The sequence below is a fragment of the Danio rerio genome, chromosome 14 (genome assembly GCF_049306965.1).
Source record: "Danio rerio strain Tuebingen ecotype United States chromosome 14, GRCz12tu, whole genome shotgun sequence".
NCBI lineage: Eukaryota > Metazoa > Chordata > Actinopteri > Cypriniformes > Danionidae > Danio > Danio rerio.
In genome coordinates, this window is record NC_133189.1 from 53,784,126 (window position 1) to 53,811,150 (window position 27,025).

General features: G+C 38.2%; 1 protein-coding gene across 10 annotated transcripts in view; it reads left to right on the top strand.

The window, feature by feature from the left end:
- Nucleotides 1–665: 665 nt before the first annotated feature.
- zdhhc5b (zDHHC palmitoyltransferase 5b) overlaps nt 666–27,025 on the top strand; it is a 33,321-nt gene continuing 6,961 nt past the window's right edge. The window contains exons 1-12 of one of the 10 annotated variants that reach the window (XM_068213416.2): nt 666–1,009; nt 7,198–9,557; nt 9,637–9,758; nt 11,874–12,031; nt 14,720–14,892; nt 17,129–17,231; nt 17,361–17,452; nt 18,032–18,146; nt 19,540–19,648; nt 21,522–21,628; nt 23,628–24,376; nt 24,529–24,708. In XM_068213416.2, the coding sequence (XP_068069517.1) occupies nt 9,421–9,557; nt 9,637–9,758; nt 11,874–12,031; nt 14,720–14,892; nt 17,129–17,231; nt 17,361–17,452; nt 18,032–18,146; nt 19,540–19,648; nt 21,522–21,628; nt 23,628–24,376; nt 24,529–24,708 (2,045 nt within the window). In that variant the 5' untranslated portion in view covers nt 666–1,009; nt 7,198–9,420. Of the gene's footprint in view, nt 1,010–7,197; nt 9,558–9,636; nt 9,759–11,873; nt 12,032–14,719; nt 14,893–17,128; nt 17,232–17,360; nt 17,453–18,031; nt 18,147–19,539; nt 19,649–21,521; nt 21,629–21,804; nt 22,195–23,627; nt 24,402–24,528; nt 24,709–27,025 lie in introns of those variants that run through there. The other 9 variants (XM_009291297.5, XM_073922295.1, XM_073922297.1 and 6 more) reach the window with 9 other exon arrangements.

A 27,025-nucleotide genomic window follows, 5' to 3' on the forward strand; every position in this document is an offset into this window, starting at 1 on the left:
CTTGTTTTAAACCTGTTTAATTTATTTCTTTTGAAGCCGGTAACCATTGACTTCTATTGTATTTCTTTTCACCGGTTGCGAACATTCTTCAAAATATCTCCTTTTGTGTTCAACAGCAAAAAAGAAACTCAAATGTTTGGAACCATTTGATTAAGTAGTGAGTAAATTGAAATGTTTGACCCCTTATTTTAACTGTGACATGAGTATTATGAATTCAAGTGTGATAAATTACCCCAACTTAATACATTACATTTACTGACAAACAAGCAGTAACATGCAGTCTGAGGTCCGTATTTACACATGAATTCAAAGTTCTCCTGTTAAAGTTAGCTCTTCATTAAAACATCATTAGTTCATATTAAAGTACTTTTAAATTGAGGTATTAGATTGTTAATCTACAGTTGTAAGGAGATAAGCAGTTTTGTTGCTGTGTTTGGATTGCAAATTTTAATTTTGTACATTTCTAAAAGATAATATGTTTCATTTTTAATAAGCCCAGTTGAAATTTCACCCGAGCTTCTGAGGAAACAATAAAAACTAACCAAAACCAGTTTGACAACATGTTATCTGCATGACTTTTTTTTTCTTCAGTAAAATTGCTTCCTAATCTAATTGTGCAATTATTACTTTCACATTATATATTATGTAGACACCAATCTCCGGATGTCCTATACCGGTGTCCTTAATTGATGCTGGGGCTGAAGAAGAAGATGATGATGATGCCTTGTTAAGGGTTTTATTTTGGGCTTATCAGGCTGTGCATCGGATAAACGACTTTGGGAGTTTTCAGCCCCAGGCACACACAGATCAAAAGCCGTTTCCCAAGCCGTAGAAACGCACTGAGATTAAGGGAGAGAGAGGATCGAGAGAGCTGAAGCTCATCTCCCATCTGATAATACTGCTGCCCCGGGTCGGGATGCAGAAGAGAAACCGAGGCTACAAATCACAGGATGTGTGAATAAACGCCAGCCATTTAAAGTACGTAAACACTGGAGGATTACGGCAAAGAGTGAGTATATACGACCGAATGACATTCATTATACACGTGTTGGTTATTTAAACGCGTTTAGGTAAGGTTGCAGTTCGCTTTTGCTCTGTTTAGATAGCGAGTCAGCTCCGCCGCGTGAAAGCGTCCCTCAGTCGATGGTGTAAAAACGCGAGTCCGAGGCTTCATTCTGCGGCCTTGTTAAACAGAACCCAAAAACACGAAACGAAAAGTTAACGCTTGTATTTCATAGGGTGACTTGTTAGTATTGTGTAAACTACATGCGATATTATCTGTATTAAAGTCTTTTTTTACTTAATTAAGGTGGTATTTTGAAGGACGATATATTAGCTTGGCTGGTAAGCTAACGAAACTGGGCAAAACTGTAACGTTAGTTACTCATATCTTGGTTTCACATTTAAAATAAGGCAAGTTTTTGTTTAATTCGTGTCGATAGTTAATTTACCTAATTTTAATGTGTGTTTTGGCTGTTAGTTAATGAGTGTCACCTAATGAGTTTTCATTTGTGTGTGTTATGGTTGCAACCAAATATGTATTCAAATAAGTGCAGTGCACATATATGAGGTCTAAATGTTGTCTAGGTGGCTTAAAATGTTTTTAAATGTACTGTAGGTTCATTCATAATCCACACGCACTGCAGTCATTTATATATAGTAAACTACACCTGGCTTATAAATAACAGAGCCAACATTTTTCATTAATAACCCATTCACCAAGTCACTTTTGTAATAGTTGAGACGACCATTGTAGGTCAGTGACATCCTAACATCATTATTCACTATGTTCTTGCTTGTGTTGTTCTCTGTCTTGTCAGATTTTACCTGACATCCTCATTGCCAGGTTATTGATTGAACGGGAATGCTCCAATATGTTATACATTACTCATATTGACATATAAAGCCCTTATGAAGTGAATCAGGTTGCGCTGTGAATGAAGACAGCAGGAGTAGCTGCAAGGAAAGAAGATTATGAGTGTAATGAGGCTTGTGAATGCAAGGCTCTCAAGGTCACTGTGTGGTCAGTGTGACAGCAGACCTGTGGTAAAGGGGACTTGTAAGAGATAAATAGGGTTGAATTATGTGACAAAAAAAAAAACCTGGTGGAGAATACAGGAAAGAAAAAAATAGAGACGCACCCATTCCTGATGAGTCAGAAGTTGTGACACAGGGCAGCAGAAGCATGATCAGGTTTCAACACGATGAGTGTGTACACAAATGCAGGTTTCCCAACTCATTTCTTTATGCTTCACCTCATTTATGTCAACATTCGATATGAGTTGCTAGAAAATATAAAGGAACCAGTTGATAGGGATGGAGGATATCTTATCATTTGCAATATATAGGTAAAAATTCTGCCCAAGATAAAAGTTAGACATGATAATATTAATGATAAAGTCTACGATTAATATGTGCAATGATTTCTAACAGTAGCACATGTCTAATACAGTTTTACATTCATGAGGCTGTTTCAGGGTGTCTGCGGGCTCTTAAAGACTTAATGTCTTTAAATCTCAAACTTTTAGGTCCTAAAAAGTCGTAAATTTGCAGAAATATTGTGTTGTGGGTCTTGCATCTTTTTTTAAACAGGTCTTAATTTTCCTTTGTTCATATATAGCTACTCAATCTGGCCGTCACTAACGTTCCACCTTAATAAAACGTATAATTTTTATATTTAAAAAAGTTATTTTTCACTCTGTTTAGTATAATGTTTTAGTTATTTTCCTTACAATAACATTTGTTTAAAAGTTCTCCATGTATTTACTGCTGAGCACACTTAACTTTCCTTTTTTCGTACCTCGCTTAAATGATCTAAGATGATTTGGCAGATCCTGGATCTGTTCATCTTGATAACTGATCTCTGGCTAATTTGGTTCTTCAAACAAGTTCGCGAATCCGATTTGAAATGTCTGGATAAACTGATCTGAGATCGATGCATGTGTTCTGAAGGACTGATCTATCTATCCTTGAAATCATGTTCAATGCAACAATTGGCTGACGGCACAGCAGCGTAATGACATCATCTGATTTATATTCAATTATCCATGTGAGCAAAGTTGCGTCAAATCAGCAGTAAACGATTTAAATATAACACTCAATAACTTTCCATGTTTGTTGTGGGCTGCAGGCTTTACACTTTCATGTGTCAAGAGTATTCATCATGTATTTCAATGCTTATCAATGTATTTAGTTCTACATTTAGAGAAGATTTTCTTTATCATAGTAGCTTAGGCCTACTCTAGTTTTTTTTTAATCGGCGTAAGGAATATCTGTATAAATTAATTTTGCATCAAGAAAGCATTTTTATATCGGTAAAGGTGTCAATCACTGGCATATTACTGATCAAAATGCATAAACTGCATAAATTATTATCCTTTTTTTAAAATGTTAATTTTAACTACTAGGTGGCAGTCTTTTACTTTTATTTCAGAGTGCAGATTGCAGAAGTTTTATTGTTATATTTTCAACTTTATATATACAGTTAAAAAAAAAAAAATAAAAAATATATATATATATATATATATATATATATATATATATATATATATATATATATATATATATATATATATATTATTTTTTTTAACAATTTTTCCAAGTGTATAACTACTGTAAGAAATTATCAGCATTCTTTACATACTTTCAGTATTATCTTAGCTTGAACTGACCCGATCTGTTCCTGTTTATATGTAATGAACCTGCTCCTACGCAGGCTTGAGCTACCAGAACTGTTACTATGACAACAACTCTCAGATGAGTTTTGAAGAACGTAACGATCCTGGATCATGTCAAATCGTCAATATCTAAATCCAGCTGACTGAGTAATCCACGTACGAAGAACGGACCCCTGGACTGATATTTGTGCATACATTTAGTTTATTATTGTTTTTAAAGTACTAGAAGGGTTATGTTAAAAACAAGTGTATGTATAAAAACTAGAGCTTTGAGACATTATTTAAAATATGTTATATGAAATAGCAAAACATTTTACTACAATTTTCTTATTAAATATTTAGTATGAGCTGCAACTAATGATTATTTTAATAATCGATTCATCTGTCAATTAATTTTTTCGATGAATGGGATAAAAGAAAGAAAGAAAAACATTCATTTCCAACCCCTTTATTCAAAAACAGAACTAAAATCTTTAGAAAGTGCACAAACATGTTGTCCTTGAACATCCCTGAGCTGTTATTCATTCATTCATTTTTCTTTTAGGCTCTTTCTTAATCTAGGGTTGTCACAGGGGAATGAACCGTCAACTTATCCAGCATATGTTTCACACAGCGAATGCCCTTCCTGCTGCAACCCATCTCTGGAAACCTGAGCTGTTATGATAATAAAATTTTTAAAAATTAGTAGTTTTGTACTATTTTCAATCCAAATATTTAAAAAAAAAATCTTAAATCAAGATACATACTAGACACATGAAATTGCAATAAAAAGTATGTCTAGTTTTCTGGAAAAAAAACACCTCAAAATTAAGTGATCGGTTGCTTAAAACAAGCAAAATTATTTGCCAATGGGTTAAGAAAAATAATCCTAATGAGATATAATCTTTCCCAGAAATGGGGTGCAGCTGAAAGGGCATCCCATTGGGTAGCGCTGTTGCCTTACAACAATAAGGTCGCTGGTTCGAGCCCCGGCTGGGTCAGTTGGCATTTCTGTGTAGAGTTTGCATATCAAGTGAGTTTCCTCCAGATCGATTTCCCTCTCAGTCCAAAGACATGCGCTATAGGGGAATTGGGTTAGCTAAATTGTCCATAGTGTGTGTGTGTGTGTCTGTGTGAATGAGTGTATGGGTGTTTCCCAATACTGGGTTACCGGTGGAAGGGCGTTCACTGTGTAAAACTTATGATGGATAAGTTCTGCTGCGGCAACTCCTGATAAATCAATGGACTAAGCTGAAAAGAAAATGAATGGATGAATAAAAACTCAGGATGGCTTGAAGAACAGAAATAATACAGACATTGCCACAAGTGTTTGTTTACAGCAGTGGTCACCAAACTTATTCCTGGAGGGCCGGTGTCCTGCAGATTTTAGCTTCAACCCTAATCAAACACACCTGAACAAGCTAATCAAGCTCTTACTTGGTATACTTGAAACATCCAGGCAGGTGTGTTGAGGCAAGTTGGAGATAAACCCTGCAGGGACACCGGCCCTCCAGGACCAGGATTGGGGACCCCTGGTGTACAGTGTTCCTCTCTATTTTCTTTGCTCTGCAGTAAAGATAGCTAACCAGTGTTGCCGGATATAGCTGACATTTTTTAGCCCAAAAGCTGTCCAAAATCTGCACAAAAACGCCCAAAATATTTTAGTTATTTTTCATTAATTTAAATCGAAATTAATTTAGTTAATTTAAAGGGCGCCTATGATGAAAATCATCTTTTTTTAAGCTGTTTGCACAGAACTATAGGTTTAGTGTTTCCACAGTCATATTGGGGTGATGTAAAGACAATCATTTTTTTAAATTTCCTGACGTTAAAATAGGATCTACATCTCTCCCATTTTGAGGCCCACCACAACGTGATGTAGAAGTGCGGTTTCCCCGCCCACCGGATTGATTGACAGCCACATATTAACATGTCTCCATAGTAACGCGTATAATCATATCAACAAGACAGGACCTGCGCAAAGCAACTGGGATTACAAGATCTGTTCAGCTCTCTGTGATCATCAGTTATCATCAAATGTGATCACGAAGGAGTTTTACAAGTTTAAAACAGTTGCATGTTTGTGATGAGTTGCAGTGATTATCACCACAGCGGCATGTAACAGACATGCCACTATTTCAGGGGTCTCGAACTCTGCTCCTGGAGACCCACTGTCCTGGAAAATTTGCAAAAACATCCTGCAAAAAAAAAAAATAATAATAATCTTGTTTCATAACTAAAACAAAATGATTTTGCTTACCCTGTTGGCAGATTATTTAGCTTGTTTTAGGTAGATATAAAAATGTTACAATATGTCAGACAATATGTCAGACAATATGTCTTAAAGGTGCTGTATGTAAGTTTTTGATTCTTCTAAAGCTTAAAAATACCATAATATGTTTGCAGATATTCAAGAAACATGTTAAGCGAACATTCTTGTTTATCTGAAAAACAATGCTAAAGTCAGATATTCTGCTGTAAACGTGTTTCCATGCCGTAACAGCTGTCTTTGTTTTGGTTCTTTTAACCCGCCCAATGCCACGTTAGCCAATTATATTTCAGCACCCCAGGTTGCCTTGATGGAAAACAGCGTATTTCATTCGTTCATTCAGAAAGGCTCTGAAAGCATGTGTCCGTGACTGAAATGTGACCTCCGGTGGACAGTAGCAGACTCCAAAATGAGACACAGATTCAGAGTTTCACATGAGGTTATTAATTAGCAAATGATATAAATATTACAAACATTAGGTGAGCAGGTTACATTTTACCCACATATCTTAAAAAAACTCTACGTGATTAGATACGCAGTGATGATTTGGCTGTTTGCACCAGACGAAACACAACAGAAATTTAAATACAGCTATTCAGAAGCACAGAATAGTGCACTCAGTTGCCTCCAACAAAATGGTAACGTTTATAATTAAATTAATACACATTAAACCTCTTTAAGATTATTATATGTAGATGCTAAATCACTGATACTGATATAAGTTCTCAGTTCTGTCACAGTTCTGAAGTTCAATTTCAAACAGTTTATTTTATTTTGAAGATCTGAGGTGAACTATCTGCTGCTGCTTTCAGTAGTATGACAATAAATGTGATGTAAAATGGCATTCAAACTCGCATTATTAGCATTTAACACTGAATAAAGCACATGAGCTGTACCTGAGGTGATCTTTGCCAGTAAGAAATAGAAGCCTTTTCTAATATATCAATTCGAGCTGTTGGTTAGAACAAAAACTCCTTTTAATATGAAGAATATTCCTTCAATTGCGTGCCGTTGCTTTTATATAGAACGCGATTTAAATCAGCGTTTAGACTCGATAGTCAGACTCGCTCCTGTTGGTCTTTAATCTGGCAACCTGCGCTTGCATTTCTGGATCAAAACAAACGCAATACCTTGTTATACCACTGGGCATCAAACTTACATACTGCACCGTTAAGTATATTTAGATATTTGAACTAGAAACAACACAAAAACTTTAAATAAGAATCTTTTTTTTTGCAGTGTATATCTTTAATGATCTTCCTCTGCTTGCAGATACCACCTCAGACCTGTTAAGGAATCATAAAGGAGGAGAACAGCGTTATTGAGGAAAGAAAGGCCTCATGGGACACTATGCAGGGTTATAATGGTTTTTCATGCATGTGTGTCACCACGACCTGGAGTTTTCAACCCACAGATCACACGCAGTTGCGATGATGGCCACACACTTGGCTTTTTTCCGTATGAACCTCTGAAGAACCATCCTGCCACGTTACCATGTGCATATCCACAAGATTCATGTGATCCATTTGGGCAAGTTCGTCTCTTACTAAAGTGTGAGCAAATATCAACCCGGAGAGGAGAATGAGCTCTCATTTAGGGCACAAGACATCAAGAGCTCTATTTTATATTTTGTACTCGTAATTACGGTCTTTTCTTAGACGGACTGCTCCAGGGGGAATCCAGACTCCCGTTGAGATCGTAGAAAGAAATTCATATTTTTAATTTCTTCCCTTTTTGCTTGACTGTATTCCTCCCACCAAAACTTCTTCCTTTTTTTTCTTGGTTTCTGTAGTTTGACGTCATGCTCACATGCACTTATCCGCTGTGATGTTTTGAGATATGAATAAGCACTGTATGAATGCCTGAACTCAAATCGCTGCTTCCTTTAAGGCTCTTTTCAGTGTAACACGGGGCTTACCAGAGATTTGCACTAAAAGAGCTTTGCTGTCACTTGATTTGTTTCCTTTTATTGACCGAATCTTGTTACATTAAAGCCATATGAACATTTTTTTTGATTAAAATAGAGCTATTTTTATATTTACAGTAGATCATTATATCGCTTTTGTGTGTAAATGAATTTAGTCTATTTTTTATCGATCAGCACATGCAGTCAGATAAAAAACAGAATTCATCTGCACTATTTTACATGCATTTAAGAGAGAAGTGTACCATTTCACATTGATTTAGTGCACTAAGGACAAACTTTAACAATGGTTTAGCAGAGAAGTGCATTATATCATGTGGATTTAAGAAAGAAATGCACTATTTTGCATTGATTTGGTAGAGAAGTGACCTATTTTATGTTCATTTTGGGGAGTAGTGAGCTGTTTTCTGTGGATTTAAAAAACAAGCGCACTATTTTAGCTTGATTTAGGACGAAAATGCTCACAATTTAGGAGGAAAGTGCACTGTTTTTAGTGGATTTCAGAAAGAAGTGCACTATTTTGCATTGGATTAGAAGAGAAGTGCACCGTTATGCAATTGTTTTGGAGAGAAATGCACCCTTTTGCATTGGTTTAGGAGAAAATTGGACTATTTTGCATTGGTTTAGGAGAGAAGTTCACCTTTTTGCATTGATTTATCAGAGAAAAGCGCTCTCTCACAATGGTTTAGGAGAAAAGTGCGTTGCATATAGTGGATTTAAGAAATAAGTGCACCATTTTGCATTGGTTTAGGAAAGAAGTGCACCATTTTGCGTTGGTTTAGGAGAAAGGTGCACTATTTTTGGTTGATTGAGGACAGAAATATACTATCTCACAACAATTTAGAAGAAAAGTGTATTGTTTTCAGTGGATTTAAGAAAGAAGTGCAACATTTTGCGTTGGTTTAGTAGGGAAGTACACCATTCTGCATTGATTTAGAAGAGAAATGTGCTCTCTCACAAAGATTGTGGTTAAAAGTGCATTGGATTTAGTGGCTATAAGAAAGAAGTGCATTATTTTGCATTGGTTTAGAAGAGATGTGCATTGTTTTTAGTGGATTTAAGAAAAAAATGCACAATTTTGCATTGATCTAGGTGAGAAGTGCACTATTTTGCATTGGTTTAGCAAAGAACTGCACCATTTTGCATTGATTTAGAGGAGAAATACACTATTTTGCAGCATTGGTTCAGGAGAGACTATTTTATGTTGATTTAGGACAAAAATTTGCTAATTCACAATGATTTAGGAGAGAAGTGCTTGGTATTTAGTCAATAAAAGAAAGAACTGCACCATTTTGCATTGATTTAGAAAAGAAGTGCCCCATTTTGCATTGATTTTAAGAGAGAAGTGCATTGTATTTAGTGGATTTTAGAAAAGAAGTGCACTACTTTGCAGTGATTTAGTAGAGAAGTGCACTATTTTACGTTGATTTCAGAGAGAAGTGTACCTTGATTTGTGAGATCGTAGTTGTTTTAATGGCCATGGCTGCAGATCATCTTCACTCAGGCAGGAGGCGAGTGTCCTCCTCTTTCTGACGCCTCCCCCTGTTCTTCTGTATTTTGGATCTCTCCAAATGCCTGTGGGTTTGAGTGTGGGCGGGGCTCTCGGAGACCCCTCCCCATCCCGCCCCTTCCGCCCCAGTCGATATGTGCCTGTGTCTGCAGCCACCGCTTTCCTTGTGGGAGCCACGACACTGTTCCTGTGTTTTACGTGAGTAGACGCTAATAACGTCAGTACTGTGTGTCAGCATTACTCTGAGTGTAAAGAGTGCTGTTTTTTTTTTGTCCAGGTGTCCTTGGCTGTCGGAAAAGTTTTCCTCCTTCATTCCGCTCTATAATGTTGTGGTCTTCCTCTTCACTTTGGCCAATTTCTGTATGGCCACGTTCATGGACCCAGGCGTCTTCCCTAGGGGTACGCATCTACAGTTGTAGTCATAATTATTCGCCCTCCTGTGATATTTTTGGTTTCTTTTTCAAAAAATTTCTCAAATGATGTTTAACAGCGCAGGGAAATTTTCACAGTATTTCCTATAATGTTTTTTCTTCTGGAGAAAGTCTTATTTGTTTTATTTCGGGTAGAATAAAAGCAGTTTTTAATTATTTTAAAACCATTTTAATGTCAATATTATTAGCCCCCTTACGCAATATATTTTATTACGCTATATTTTTATAACTTGCCTAATTAACCTAGTTAAATCTTTAAATGTCACTTTAAGCTGAATACTAGCATCTTGAAAAATACCTGGTCAAATATTATTTACTGTCATCATGGCAAAAGAAATCAGTTATAAGAAATGAGTTATTAAAACTATTATGTTTAGAAATGTGTTGAAAGAATCTTCTCTCCGTTAAACAGAAATCAGGGATTAAAATATACAGACTTCAATTGTATATTCAATTTTGATGTGTATGAATCCTACTTTGTTTTGGGAATTTCGTTTTTAGAGAAATATGCGAGTTGCATTGGTACAAAAAGCTTTTATAGAGCCATTAAGATTGTGAAATAAGTCTTACATTCAAAATTTGAAAGCATTTTTGTTTATTTTAATGTTTTGTGTCATTTACGTGTGTTTTACTGTGATAAAAGCAATTTATAAGGTTGCCAAATATTTAGATTATGCATTTTCAAAATAACACTGTTATTTTTAAATCGTAATAAACAAATAATCCGGAAAAATTTGTCGCATTTTATGAAAGATTTAAGCATCACAATGTAAGAGGCTTGTAAATGTTCTCGGGGATAAAACTTAGACGGGTTTTTGTATTTAGTAGTGACTAAATTAACTCTGTGTTATAGATCCACCACTGCTATCTTACTGCTTCACCAGACAATGGCATGCCCACCTTAGAGTAGTTCAGTTTAATAAGGATAGAAATAATTGAATAAAAACATTATAATAGGTATATTAGATAGTAGTGGCCACAAAAGTCACTAAAAATAAAATAGTTGTAGGTTCCCCAAACAACAAACTGTTCAACATCGATAGCAATCAAATAATAATCAGCATATTGTAACTCTTTGTGTAAGATCAAGTGACGTTGAATACTGAAGTAGTGATGCTGAAAATGCTGATTTATTTTTATTTTTTCAGAGAAATAAGTTAAATTTCAAAAGTATTTTAGTATAAATGTTTTACTGTATTTTGGGATCAAATAGATCCAAGTTTGGTTTCAAAAACATCAAGAAGTCTAATCAACACTGAAATGTGTAAAGCTGAACATCATTGTACCAAACGTTCAGCAGAAAGTGCTATATATATATATATATATATATATATATATATATATATATATATATATATATATATATATATATATATATATATATATATATATATATATATATATATATTTTTTTTTTTTTTTTTTTTTTTTTTTTTTTAATTGACATAACAAATTTAGATTTTTAAGTCAAAAGCATCATCCCAACAGGAACCCCCCAAATTTATGTGGATAACACTTTTTAATAGACAATTAGTTCATGTTAATGTATTCACTAACATGACCAAACAATGTACAATACATTTATTACAGTATTTATTCTTGCTTTATTCACGAAAATATAGTTAAATTTACTGTTAGTACATGTTAACTCGCAGTGCATTAACTAGGGTTAACAAGCTCAATTTTGGATTTTTAATAATGAATTAGTAAATGTTAAACTATGATTAATAAATTCTCTACCAGATTAGTTCATACTTAATCAATTTATTAGTGGAATCTTATTTTAAAGTAATATTTTTATGATTTTATAGTTTTAATTTATTCATATTTTATAGTTTGATTTAATAGTTTAAAGTTTTAAATGGTGTACTTCAATCGAATTCATGTTTATTCCTGTAGAGCTTTTACAATGTAGACTGTGTTAAAGCAGCTTAACATAGATGTATGTTAGAAGTTCTTGTCAATTGAATCTGCTTCCAGTTTTCAGACTTCAATTCAGTGGAATGTAAATGTTACTTCTTAAAGCCCAAACCCAATAATACTTGTCAGTTTTTATGAGATTGTGTGTGTGTTGTTTTCTCAGCTGAGGAAGATGAGGATAAAGAGGATGATTTCCGTGCGCCGCTCTATAAGACAGTGGAGGTGAGGGGTATTCAGGTGCGGATGAAGTGGTGCTCCACCTGCCGCTTTTACAGACCGCCGCGCTGTTCACACTGCTCTGTGTGTGACAACTGTGTAGAGGTAAACACACACACACACACACACACAATTCTTCAGGATTTTGCTTTTAGGGCCAGAATGACTGCTAGCACTAGCACAATCCCACTAGCACAATCCCAGTTCTGGCATTTAAAAATCTACTAAAGGTGCTAAATTTACAGAATTGCAAAAACTTTGTCATGAAAAAGTGTGTACAATTACTTTTGCTTTTGGAAGCATTTCAGAAACGTAAACATTTCAGACACCATTAATTTAAGCATTAATGGGAGGAGAGTTTAAAGTTATGATGATTTACTGAAGTTTTCAGTCAATTATTTAACGGAATGAAAAGGCACGTCTTATTATCTAGCACTTGACATTAGGGTTGGGTATCGTTTTTTTTTTTTTTCGATACCGGTGCCAAATCGATACTTTTAAAACGGTACCGGTGCCAAAACGGTGCCTGAACCGATACTTTTAGCCACAAAATTGACAAAAAAAAATGTGTATATATGTATGTATGTGTATATATATATATATATATATATATATATATATATATATATATATATATATATATATATATATAAAATATTTATCACTATAATTGAACAATATAAATAGATATTTATAATACGAGATTTGCATTATGCTATTAACATTACATTAGCTTACTACTAACCTGTGGAGAGGCTGTCATCAAAATTAGGGAACACCTCTTTCTGGGTTTGGGGCTTGTGACTACTTTGACATGGACATCAGTGATCTTATGATTTGCCTTAATCTGAATGAGACAATAATATGATTCAGGTGTTTACATGAGCTGCTTTTGAATGTTACAGTCATGATTCCCAGCTAAATGTTATAGCACAGATCCAGTAACATCATTGTGTCACCAGCCTAATGTTTACTCCGCAGTTTGTGTCTGTGGTCCTTTAAGATAATCAAAAATCACTGTTTACGTGATAGACTCGTGATCAGAGTATTGTCTTAATCATATTAAAATCAGAGTATTGGTGTCCATGTAAACGTACATGGACAGCCGCTGACTTGCAAATTCATGGCGCTGCGCGTCGCAGAGCGGCACTTCTGGTGCGCGACCTGCTTTACGTTCTTGTTGCAGCACTGAAATTAGGCACCAAAATTCATATGCTGATTTGATCCGGTGCACACCGGTTCCAAAGGTACGGCATCGGGTTTCGGTACCCAACCCTACTTGACATGCTTGGATATTAGCTATGGGAGCATAAATGCAGAAAACAAAGCATGAAGAGAAAGAGAATTTTCTTTACTCATGTCCATTCAAGTTGAAAGGCAGAAAATGACTCATTGTAAGCATATTAATCACTACATTGTTTATTATATATGTTTTTTGTCAGTTAAGGCTGTGTTCATACAACAGCAATGTAGCCAAAAATAGAACATTTACACATCCGTGACGATATCTGTATAAAAAATGTCAAGAATAAAAAACATTGTGCTTTTTAAAAGTGTGTTTCACACAGGTGAGTGGGCTTGACAAACCACCTGTAGAAACACTTCTTTCTTCTATGTGAAGCTGCTTGGACACAATCTACATTGTAAACGCGCTATAGAAATAAAGGTGAATTGAATTCAATTTCTCTCTATAAAAACATCTCTTTCCTGCTTAAGGCTGATTTATAGTTCTGCGTCAAGCGCACGCGTATGCTCCAGGGCAGCCTTCGCTTGGTCACATAGCCCTCACCATGGTTGACGCCGATGCTGACATGCACCTCTCAAAAAAATGTAACTACACAATGCAACAATGTGTAGCGTAAGCTCTGTGATTGGCTGGCTTGGTATCGGTAACGAGTGTGTGCAGGACAGAGAGGCACGCAATCCGTTGAGTGTTTACAAGTGTGAAGTGCCGTGTAGTAGCTCTAGATCTGTGTCCTCAATAACCGGTACTGCTCCGTGGATCTATTGGTACCAGGCCACACAAGAAATCTTTAATTTTTTCCGTTTTATATATTCATTTTTTTTTTTTGTTTTTTTTTTTGAAAGGGCCAAATTTAATCCACAAGCAGCAAAATTAGTAAGTCTTTAAGAAGTTTCTTTGCTAAGGGGTAAAAGGCCTGATGAAGGACCTGCGAACTACCAAGGAACAGATCCGCAACCCATTTGTCTACAAATCAGGTGAATCCAGCATGGCTGTGCAAGAACATGAACTGCTGGAGATCGCAAATGATGGTGGCCTGTTAGGGGCTGCGTTCTTTCCAGAGTTTGCACAAGTTTGTTGTTACCAATGGAGGTGCGCGGCGCACTTGCGCCTTCCAGCTGCGCATAGTAGAATCACCGCGAGTCACGTGACAAGAATTAACCCATCAGCTTCAGCTTGTATAGAATAACGTTATACACATTTCGGCAAGACTCATTATCCGAGACAAACACGCATCAAAACACTGCAGTGCTTTGATACAAGTTTTATTTCTGGAAAAAAATACAGAGTTACAGCAATGTTTTGTCAGCTTATCATCCTCTAAGAAAATGGTTGATGGTCGCCTTGCAACCTACAACCTATGAAACACCCCAATTGTACGTCATTTTGGGCAGAAGTGTCTGCTAAATGAATAAGTGTAAATGTATACTTCCCTCTGTGCTTTTATGGGGTTGTGCTATTGTGCTGATTTGCCCTGCAAAGTAAATCTGTCCCAGTATTTTTATTAGAATATTGTATAGTTTATATCTTCTAAATGTGTGTGTATGTAGGAGTTTGACCATCACTGCCCATGGGTCAACAACTGCATTGGGAGGAGGAACTATCGTTACTTCTTTCTGTTCCTGCTCTCGCTCACTGTTCACATTATGGATGTGTTTGGATTCAGCCTGCTTTACATCCTCCATCACACTAAACAGCTGGACCTGGTCCAATCTGGAGTCACGTATCCTTTCATTTGAATACGGTTTTCTCGCGATTCTCACCTTTGACTTGCTTAGACAGCTAATGTTCAGGAATAACAAACTGAACTTGTTAACAGAGTTCCCTCACTTCTTGAAACTGCTTGAATTTCAGACATATGGATTCAAGGCCTGGAAAGTACCTAAAAACAAACACAGATCTATGAAAGTACTTGAATTAAATTTGAAAACAAGCAATTGTTTATGGTGTTATTTCAACAATTGTACTGTGGTGCTGTCAAAAACAAAACTAAAAAACTGAATGCTTAAATATTGTTCAATAACATTGACAAATAATGCACATTTGGTCTATATTTTAGAAACCCTATTACCCTGCTGAAAAATCCAGCTTAAACCAGCATAGGCTGGTTGGCTGATTTTAGCTGGTTGACCAGGCTGATTTTAAAGGGGGTTTGGCCATTTCCAGGCTGGTTTCCAGCCATTTCCAGCCTGATCTTAGCTGGTCAGGCTGGAAAATGACCAGCTAAAACCAGCTTGACTAGTCTGGTTTAAGCTGACCATAGCTGGTTTTGGCTGGGCTCCCATTTGTTTGATGAGAATAATTAGTTTGCATGGTGGACGAGGATCTTTTAATTTATATGTTACTTGAGTGTGAATAGGTTTGCGGCTGGAAGGCCATTGGCTGTGTGGAACATGTGCTGGATAAGTTGACTGTTCGTACCGCTGTGGCGACTGTTTGTTTTATTCTTCATTAGTATTTTGAAGCCATACATTGTTTTTATTCAACAGAGGACCACAATGGAAATAAGCCCAGGGCTTTATTGTGTTTTTATCCTCTACAGTTTTTTTTAACAAAATGTATGGAATACTTTTTGTACAATTTGTCTAAAATCTGTCAAATAAAATTCAATTCAGCCTGGCTAGGCTGGTCAAGCTGGTTTTACCTGCTATGACCAGGCTGGAAATGGCTGGAAACCAGCCTGGAAATGGCCAAAACCCCTCTTAAACCAGGCTGTACAACCAGCTTAAACCAGCCTAGGCTAGTTGGCTGTTTTTCTTCAGTAGGGAATATATCACCAGTATTGAATTTAATGCATTTTATTAAAGTTCTTTGAACAAAACATGAAAATTGACAAAAATTAATGGGTAAAATTATTAATTGTAGGTAATGTTAGGTACAGTAAGGATTTGTGCTGTGCTACATATGCTGTGATTTGAATAACAAAGGTGCTTGATTTAAAAATTAATAGCAGGGCTCAACAATTAGGACAGCCCAATGGCCCAGGGCCAGCGTGAGAGACGCTTGGGACAGTGGACAGGATCATTACTGGCCTGATTGGGACTGTGCTGCCTTGTCACTAAAATTTTATTTGTCTGCGACTATTTGTCAATTGCGTGCATTTTAAGTTTGTGCGTAAGTCTTTAAACACTACCTTCTCTGTGATGTCGTAAACACCATATTGCCTTTCAATTCCTCTTATCTGATTTGATGTTTTGAGCATGCTAATTTTTTCCGTAACCTGGTAACAACCAGTACAGTAAAAAGATAGCAACATGGCGGCAACATCAAATTATAAGGCTAAAAGAAAATATCTGTTTCTAACGTCTTGGAAGCAGACATTTACGTGTAAACAACACAACAAAAAAATTAAGTGATGTTTTACACAGTTTGCTTTAAGTTTGACAAGTCAGCCACCTTTTGTTAAATAATTTCAAACCGCAATGAAATACCTCCACATTTTTCTCTGCTCTTTTTGTGTGCATAACACTTTTATTAACATGTTTTTAAGTATTGAAATTCTAGATTCACAGACTTTATTTTTGACACATTATTTAAAATATGCGGCTTAAAAATAGCTATTAACGTCCTTTTTTTAGGTGGGGCGACTGAAAATTTTGGCAGGGAAAGTAAAAATCTGAACCACTGGCCCGATCGGACCAGTAGAAAAAATCCTTAGCGTTGAACCCAGAATAGTGCTTTAAAAAGTTCTTAAATGCTTGAATCTGGTGTCCATAAAAGTGTGGTAACCCTGTAAACAATACTTAAACATGCGCACGTAAATCACAAAGCATCAGCTTTTCTGTGCTTCTGAATGTCTGTGATACTTAAATGTGTCCATCGTCTTGTCTAGGTGTGTGGATCGGCAGATGTTAGGACACTGTGTTACACAAAATGTGTTCTGCACATGTTTTATGAATGAATCCCAAATGTCCTTTTATCTTATGAATATACACCAACCTCCTTAACTCATCCCTCAGCATGGCAGTGATGTGTGTAGCCGGTTTGTTTTTCGTCCCAGTTGCAGGACTCACAGGTTTCCATGTCGTTCTCGTAGCCAGAGGGAGAACGACCAATGAACAGGTGTGTGTGTGTGTTTGTTTGGGTGTGTCTGTTGTCCACATTGTGTTTGTTTGGTCAAACAGAATGATGTTATTTGCTTCTGCCTGATTTCTAAGGGTGTGTTCTCATGTGTCCTCTCTTCACCTTCAGGTGACTGGGAAGTTCAGAGGTGGCGTTAACCCGTTCACACACGGATGTTTCAAAAATATCGCACACGTGCTGTGCAGTTCACAGGCTCCCAGGTACTTATTATTCATTCATTCATTTTCTTTTCTGCTTGTTCCCTTTATTAATCCGCAGAATGAACCGCCAACTTATCCAGCAAATGTTTTACGCAGCGGATGCCCTTCTAGCTGCAACCCATCACTGGGAAACACCATACACTCTCATTCACACACATACACTATGGACAATTTAGCTCGCCCAATTCCCCAATAGTGCATGTGTTTGGACTGTGGGGGAAACCGGAGCACCCAGAGGAAACCCATGCCAACACGGGGAGAACATGCAAACTCCACACAGAAATGCCAACTGACCCAGCCATGACTGGAACTAGCGACCTTCTTGCTGTTAGGTGACAGTGCTAACCACTGAGCCACCGTGCCGCTTTTAAATGCGTCTTTTAAATAGGCCTTTACACACCTCTATACTTATTACAGCCTACATGTGTGCAAAATACTGCAATTCAAAAGAACAGGATTCATTAAACAGAATCAAGTGTAATGCATTTCTAACTATGCTGAACTCTAACCACATGCGTTTGTGCTGAGGGTGATTGTGTGTTTTAATTGTATGTGATTTATGAACTTGTTTTAATGCAGGTATCTTGGTCGATTGCGAAAGCCTCAGTCTGTTCAGGTCCAGCCACCATTTCTGCGACCGCCTTTATCTGAAGCTCAACTAGCAGCTAAAGTCCTGGATAACGGCATCCAGCAGGTATTAACACATCATTCATACCTTTTTTATTTACACTACCTGACAAAAGTCTTGTTGTTGATCTCAGGTGTAAGAGCAACAAATATTAACTCGACTTCTAGTTGATCATTTGGAAAAGTGGCAGAAGGTGGATTTTTTTTTTTGATGAATTATCTGTTGAACTGCATCCCAATCATCACAAATACTGCAGAAGACCTACTGGAACCAGCATAGACCCAAGCTTCTTATAGAAATCAGTCAAGTTTTCCAAATCGAAGATAAGGCAGTAGGGTAAAATTGGTCTAGTTATTGTAAGCTTAGATCAATCTGATTGGGTTATTACTGATTACAGATGAGAGTCCAGCCGTGCTCAATCATCACGTGCTCCTCTCGAATTTAGTTTATAAAACTTCACTTAAGTACATTAACTTGTGCCACATGTCAATATAGAAGCTTTTTTTGGTCATTGTATATGAGATTAAAGATTAAGGATCTTGATTATGAAATTTAAAGCAGAGTTTGTCATTCGCTACCATTTTTAATGACTTGCGACTCTCATTGACAGGTTAAAATCCAATCTTCCAGCTTACACGGCAGACACGAGGGCACATAGTGTCCCATTCATATATATAAGTCTCCAAATGTTTTTGCTGGATGAGGCCTAAATCTGATTTGAGTAAATCTTAGTCTTTGTGATTTATTTATTTATTTTATTTTATTTTTTTCCTGCTTGCGTGTGCATGGGCCATATCCAGTGTTGGGGAGTAACTAGTTACATGTAACAGTGTTATGTAATTTAATTACAAAATAAAAGTAACAGTAATTAGTTACAGTTACTGAGAAAAAATGTGTAACTAAATTACAGTTACTTGTGAAAATGTTAAAGATTACAAATGGGATTACATCCAAATATGTTGAATAATGTTAATCTGTTGCTTTGACTGTTTTTGATATGCATGATGCCTTCTGAAAAGGCCATTTATAAAGAGCTGCTATTCTGAAGCTTTTGATTTGTTTGATTAGGTCATACCCGCTCAGTGTAAATGCTTGAAAATGATTTAGCTGAAAATATCCATTAGAAACCTTAAAGTAATCAAAAAGTAATCAGATGTAATAAGTTACTTTACTTTTATAAAGTAATCGAAAAGCTACACTACTTATTACATTTTAAATAGGGTAATTTGTAATTTGTAATCTATTACATTTCCAAAGTAACCTCCCCAACACTGGCCATATCTGATCTGTGCCACATGGGAGAAAAAAATCTGAATTAGGTGCAGCGTAAATTCAGCCAAAGATGAGCTTAATTCTTTAGAGTAATTAACAAATACTGCTACTGTCTTTGATGTAGGTTTGTAAAACCTCTTTAGATGATTTTTTTTTTTTTCTAAGAGTTGCTTTGTGTGTTCCTCAGTCTAAAAGTAGTCTGGAGATAATGGAGAGTCAGTCCACTGATGCTGATCCTCCTCCACCACCCAAACCAGAGCACAGATACCCTGGGCTGCCTCACACACAAAATGAAGGTTAGTGCACACACACACACACACACACACGCACAAACACACACTTTTTGCTTGGCATGTTTAGATTTCAACATGACTGATTTAATAAAATTGGCAAAATGAGCAGAAATTGTGTTGGGAAGAGCATTAACCCATTCAACCCAAGTGTTCACACAGCGTCTTTTCTGAAAACTCTAAAATAGTTTGTTTAGCAAGACAGTCAACTAGGAGAATAATAGATTGCTTTGATCGAAACCATTTAATGTCAAATGTCCAGATGTGTTGATATACGTCCTGCTTGCACATCTAGATGATGTAATTTGTAATAATTGTGTGGTAATATAATAATTTTTTTGAAAGTAAAAACAATTGAATTGTAATTCTGACTATGCTTTTTCTCAAGCATACACACTCTAATTGAACCAACATAATGTATGTAAGTAATGTGTATTTATATGGCGCATTTATTGTGTATGGCCATACACACAAAGCGCTTCACAATCATAAGGGGGGTCTCTCCACACCACCACCAGTGTGTAGCATCCACTTGGATGATGCGACGGCAGCCACAGGACAACAGCGCCAGTGCACTCACCACACACCAGCTATTGGTTTAGTAGAGAGACAGTGATAGAGCCAATTTAGTGGATGGGAATGATTGGGAGGGCCAATGGAGGGAATTTGGCCTGGAATTACACCCCTACTTTTTATAATAAGTGCCATGGAGATTTTTAATAACCACAGAAAATCAGGACCTCGGTTTAACGTCTCATCCGAAAGATGGTGCTCACTGACAGTATAGTGTCCCCTTCACTATGCTGGGGCATTAAGACTCACACTGACTGCAGGTTGAGCACCCCCTGCTAGCCTCACTAACACCACTTCCAACAGCAACCTAGTGTTCCCTAGTGGTCCCCCATCCAGGTACTGACCAATTTCAGCCTTGCTTAGCTTCAGTGAGTAACCAGTCTTGGGCTGCAGGAGGGTCTTAAAAAGTCTTACATTTCCAAATAATTAATTAATGGACTCAAAAAGTCTTATATTTGCTGAAGTGTTGTCTTGTAGGTCTTAAATAATTGAAAACAGGTCTTAATTTTCCATGTAAAGCTAACCCAAGCAGGCCAACAATCATCCAATCACCAACAATCCATCTCAGTGGAACTCTATTTATAACTCTGTTTACCAATATGGTTTAATTATCACCCTTATGCAACCCAACACTGGAAAACACCCATACACTTTCATTCACACCCACTATGGACAATTTAGCCTACCCAATTCACCTATAGTGCATGTCTTTGAACTGTGAGGGAAACTGGAGCACCTGGAGAAAACCCAAGTGAACGCGGGGAGAACATGCAAACTCCACACAGAAACACCAACTGGCCCAGCCAAGACCCGAACCAGCGACCTTGCATTGGACTCAAGCTAGACTCAACCTGTTGCTATTTTCTCCTTAATACTGCTGGTTTGAGTCCTGGCTGGGTCAGTTGGCGTTTCTGTGTGGAGTTTGCATGTTCTCCCTGTGTTGGCGTGGGTTTCCTCCAGGTCCTCCGGTTTCCCTCACAAGTCCAAAGACATGCGCCGTAGATGATTTGAGTAAGCTAAATTGTCCATAGTGTATGTGTGTGAATGAGAGTGTATGGGTGCTTCCTAGTGATGGGTTGCAGATGGAAGAGCATCCTCTGTGTAATACATATGCAGGATAAATTGGCGGTTCATTCCGCTGTGGTGACCCCTGATTAATAAAGGGACTAAGCTAAAAAGAAAATGAATGAAATTATTTGGAAATACTAAAGTAAATGATAAGCACATGTTTATTTTGAGGTTAACTATCCCTTTAGTATAAATTTAAACCTGCACCTTCAATCAAACAGTCTTTTCTTCCAATCAGAGTGCAGCTTGCTGACTGAAGCTCCGCCCACACCTTCATTGTATAAATACAGGCCGGCCTACAGCAGCCCAGGAAAGAACCACACGGCCTCAACACATTCCAGCAAGGTAACACAAAAATACAAGTGGTAACAGATTTAGTTGATTTGTTTTATTTTGTTGGGGCAACCGTGATTTAATGCACTTGAGGTTTGCATTGCATTTCTTTTTTCTTTTGATTTTGTTCATACGTTGATTTTTTTTCTTTGATTTTATTTTTCTTGAATTTCTGAAATCAATGGCAGTCAGTGAGCGAGTAAGTTTAGATGTGTGTCATCTGTCGTTATGGTGTGTTTTTGCACCTTGCTCTTGTGTTTGACTCCGCAGTCGTTGCGTTTGACTAAAGCTGGACACTTCTCCTGTTTTCCTCTCGTTCTGAAGCACAACTTAAAGTCTTTCCTTTTTTTTCATCCATTCTGTAAAAATGGCATGAAATTTGTGTCAAATCTTCCTTGATGTTTTAAACAATTTTTGTGCCTCCATTCCTATGAAGCCCCGAAGGAGACAGTGTGATGGGGAAAAATAAAAGATGTAAAAAATTGCAGCATGTTTCTTTCCATTTAAAATCACTTAAAGTCAGCTTTGCTCAAAGTTTGAGGTCTGTCTAATAAAACTAAAAATTATCTTGACTCCACATAACTTGCATTTAATTCTCCACTCACTGGCCACTTTATTAGGTACACCTATCCAACTGCTTGTTAGCGCAAATGTCTAATCTGTCAATCACATGGCAGCAACTCAATCCATTTAGGCATGTAGACATGGTCAGAACGATCTGCTGCAGTTCAAACAGAGCATCAAAATGGGGAAGAAAGCTGATTTAAGTGACTTTGTGGCCAGACAGGCTGGTCTGAGTATTTCAGAAACTGCTGATCTACTGGGATTTTCATGCACAACCATCTCTAGCATTTACAGAGAATGGTCAGAAATAGAGGAAATTTCCAGTTAGCGGCAGTTTTGTGGGTGCAAATGCCTTGCTGAAGCCAGAGGTCAGAGGAGAATGGCCAGACTGGTTCCAGCTGATAGAAAGGCAACAGTAACTCAAATAAGCACTCGTTACAACCGAGGTCTGCAGAAGAGCATCTCTGAACACACAACACGTCCAACCTTGAGGCAGATGGGCTACAGCAGCAGAAGACCACACCGGGTGCCACTCCTGTCAGCTAAAAACAGGAAACTGAGGCTACAATTCACACAGGCTCTCCAAATTTGAAGAAACATTGCCTGGCGTCAACAACATGAAAGCATGGGTCCATCCTGCCTTGTATCAACAGTTCAAGCCTGGTTTATACTTCTGCCTGGAGTGATCGGCGTGACCCACGGCGACTGCCTTGCTCGTAGTGGTGCATTCATAATCCGTGCAAGTTAATCTACTGAAAAATCAATCAATCGAAGTCTGTCCATCTGCTTCTGTGTTTGGACTGGCTCCTCTGATGTCAGACGCTTCAGCCACAATATTCTTAGCCCTCTCACCGTTAGTTTGCTATGAGGGAATGATGCACAAATTAAAGCCCTGCCCCCTACTTAATATTTAATTTCAGTAGTAAGTACATCAACATACTGAAATAAATCTCAGCAACTTCCAGTTCGTGCACACTTTAGATCAGGGGTCACCAATCTTGTTCCTGGAGGTCTGGTGCCCTGCAGGGTTTGGCTCCAGCTTGCCTCAACACACCTGCCTAGGTGTTTCAAGTATACCTAGAAAGACCTTGATTAGCTTGTCCAGGTGTGTTTGATTAGGGATGGAGCTAAAATCTGCAGGACACCGGCCCTCCAGAAACAAGTTTGGTGACCCCTGCTTCAGATGGACAAAAATGTTTTACAAGCAAATGCAAAGTTTCTCATTCAAACACTGCAATCATACGCAAAAGCTTTGAAACATAAGTGCTCCTCATATTATGTCGAATCTTTTTCCATCACCATATGTCCCCTTAGGGGCTTCATATGTCACTTTACACGGTGTTGTTTGCTCAAATGTCCAGCTGTGTGCTGTCCTTCATCTCTCTGGTGGTTCTTCACCTTCTGGGAGCGTTTGCTGTACTCTTTCTGTCTGTGTTTTTCCTCTCAGATGAGTCGAGGGAACAGTATGACCGAGTCTCCCTCTGTTCCCGTCACCACCGGCCAGCCCAGCTACCGCTCGGACCCCAGTCTGTCCAGCCGAGGGGCCGCGGGGTGCCGTGGGGGAGCGGAGGGGGGTAGATCAGGCTCGGGGGGGCTGGGCGGGGCCTCTGCGTTTGGTGGGCGGTCTTACCCTTCCTTTACAGACACCCTCCTCCAGTCAGCAGCAGCCTCTTGCTCCTCAAGCCTTCGCTCCGCCCACACAGCCCACAATGCACTAGGGCCACTCATCTCTGAGGGCACGACCTCCACTAGCTATAAAAGTTTAGCCAATCAGACGCGCAACGGCAGTCTGTCTTATGAGAGTCTGCTGACGCCATCTGAAAGCCCGGAGTTTGAGTCTGCTGCTCACGAACTGTCCCCGCCCAGACCACACCCTCCGCACTCTCTTAGCACAGCAGCGGGGGCGGCGCCTATTTTGGGGTACACGTCCCCTTTTCTGTCTGCTCAGCAGAGGGAGGGATCTCTCCAGGCCTGCCCTGCTCCCCTAAGACCCTCCCCCAACAGAGCTTTCCTGCGTCCAATCAGCTCGCCCCCTTCTCGGGCTCCGCCCCTTTCTCCTCGAGCACGCTCATTGGGCTCTCCTCCTCCTGGCCCCGCCCCTGGCCATACACCGCTGGGCAAATCAATGTCCTACGGAGGTGGGGCTGAATTACAGCACCGCCCCTCTAGCTCAGGGGGCGGGACTTCAATGCCCAAGTGAGTAATGCCTGCAGATTTTATTGTATCGTCTCTCTCTGTTCCCCCAAAATCCCTGCACGCCTCAGTGTGTGTGTGTGTTTGTGTGTGATGGTCAAGTAGAGCAATGATTATATTCATTTGGTTTGGTTTCTCTTCTTCTCTTTGTTCAGTAACACTGTCTCTTTCTTCCTGCCACCCATGGCCACTCTCGAATTTCTGCACGCACATCCTCCATTTCTCTGCCCTTTTCCCTTCTCTGTTCTCTTTCTGTCTCTCCGTTCATCTGCTGTCCTCTTTCCTGCCCTCCTCCTGCCTTGTGGCCATAAGGATGAGTCTGTCTCTGTGCTAAGGTTCGTCTCATTTTGCTAATTTTCATGTCTTTTTTTTTTTTTTTAAGTCAGCATGAAATCAAGAGTCTATGAAGAAGTCTATCTTGTTTGTTCCTGTTAGTAAAAACATAAACTGATGGGACATTATTGTACAGCGTTTCCCATTGCATCCAATAATTTTTTACAGCATTGGCAGACAGTTACACAACATTAAAGGGCCATGACACCCCCCACTTTCGGTTTAAGTCTACTTCAGAATTTTTTCAAAAGATTCATGATTAATGGGCGTGGAGCTCCGCAAGCATCGGGCAGGAGTGGGCGTGGCCAGCAGGGGAGAAGGGGAGCGAATAACTGTTGATGACAGTTAGCTCACAAACTGAGACGCAAACCGTGAGGAGACGCATGAGTTTATAGTTCACAAAGTTAAAATGCAAAGAAATAAACAGTAATTTAATGCCCTGCTACATTTGTTATTAGTAATTTCATACACACACAACCATAATTTATATCATTATAAAGATAAGTGTGTTCATCTAAACACTATAAATGAGGATTCTCCCTCGATCCCCGGGTCTAAATTATAGATCTTGAATGCAGACTCAGTGCAGCAGGTCTCCTGACCTGCCTATTTTAACCATTAGCCCTGCTGGTAATATAGAGGATTTAGGCAAACACAGCAGCATGGCGATGTGTCTGAATGTGAATGAACTCCTGATAAAAGTCAACGTCCGCCATTCTTCAATTCTCGTGCGACAAAAATGCTTGCAGCACACACACAGCTTTGCTGTATGATCGGCCCTGACAAGATCGCGGGGAAAAAACATGCAACAAACCCCTTGGATCATGGAAACAAACACATACGAGCCTTCATGAACGGCTACTGCGTGCCGTGGGTCCGTGTCTCACATCTTGCTTGAAACTGGCTGGTCTGCCTTCGGAAAGCACGTGCTCTCATGAATAATTAAGCAGCCGGCTCTTCTCATAGGATTAGAAAACTCCGCTATGAATAATAATGAGAAACCGACGCATCATCATTGCACTTGCAGTACTGCGCTACGTCGTCGATTTTGCTCCCGCCCCAAAAATCATTTTAAACCCAGAAGCTGAAATTAGCTGACAAAAGCTCTAAATTATCCAGTTTTCCCCACAATTAAAGCTGACAGGTGCTAACATTATCTTAACTGATGCTCAACACACACAAATCTGCTAATATAATAAAAAGTCCTCCAGGGTGTCCTGAACTTTTAATATCCGATCATACATTTGAAACTATATCAAAATGTTCAAAACTGAACCTAACCTTAAGTTTACAAGCTTGCAAATAAATTGTACATAATAATTTAGTAATGATACGTCTTGTGAATGCTGTTTCATGCTGACTTTAAATCTGTTGTCTTGCTTGCATTTTCTCTGTACATTTAATCCATAAATCCCTACAAAATGTTCAACTAGGGCTGCATGATACTGGATGAATATGCAGTGTTGTTGTTGAGTATTGCGATTAATGATTTTCCTCATGATACAACATTTCCCTAGAAAATAATGCTCTTTTTATTAGTTCCTGTTTTTGAATCATTTATTTATTTAACAGGGTCCCCGCGGGGTCTTAAAAAGTATTAAAAAGTCTTAAATTAAAAAATCGAAATTTATGGCTTTAAAAAGTCTTAAATTTGCTGTTCTAGGTCTTAAATATTTTTGCACAGGTCTTATTTTTGCGATGTCCATGTAACACTACATCTAATGCTCATTTAAATAATTTTTGTTGCTGTTGCTAGGTTTTTGGGGTGTTGTAGTTCATTATTTCACTAGTCCAATTGTAATTTGCGGTATTACAACTACAAAAAAGTCAACTTGCAATAGCAATCAGCTTTCTGTTATTAAACTCAGTGCGCGCGGCGAATGTGACGTCATCGCTGTGTTTGTGGAAGTTCGCTTTGAGTGCGCGCGACATGATTTCGGCTGGCAGAGTATGCCATTATTTCACTGACAAATGTCGCAAGTGCAGTTTTATAAGTCGGGAGCGTTGTAATGCGAGAGAGGGAAATTTAAATAACTTTATTTTACCCCTAATTTTGTGCTTTTACATTTTCTCTCGCGTGTTTTTGATATTGCGATTATAGGTCTTAAATTTAATACTTAATGGTCTTAAAAGGTCTTAAATTTGACATTATGATATCTGCAGAGACCCTGTTTAATGATACTAAAATAAACAGGTACAAGATGTTTTTCAGATCTAGTTCATTCTAATTCAGACTAAAAACTTACGTTGCAAACCTTTAGTCTTTTAAACACATTGAGTGAAAACAACAGCAGGTATTCTGACTCTGATTGGCTGTTG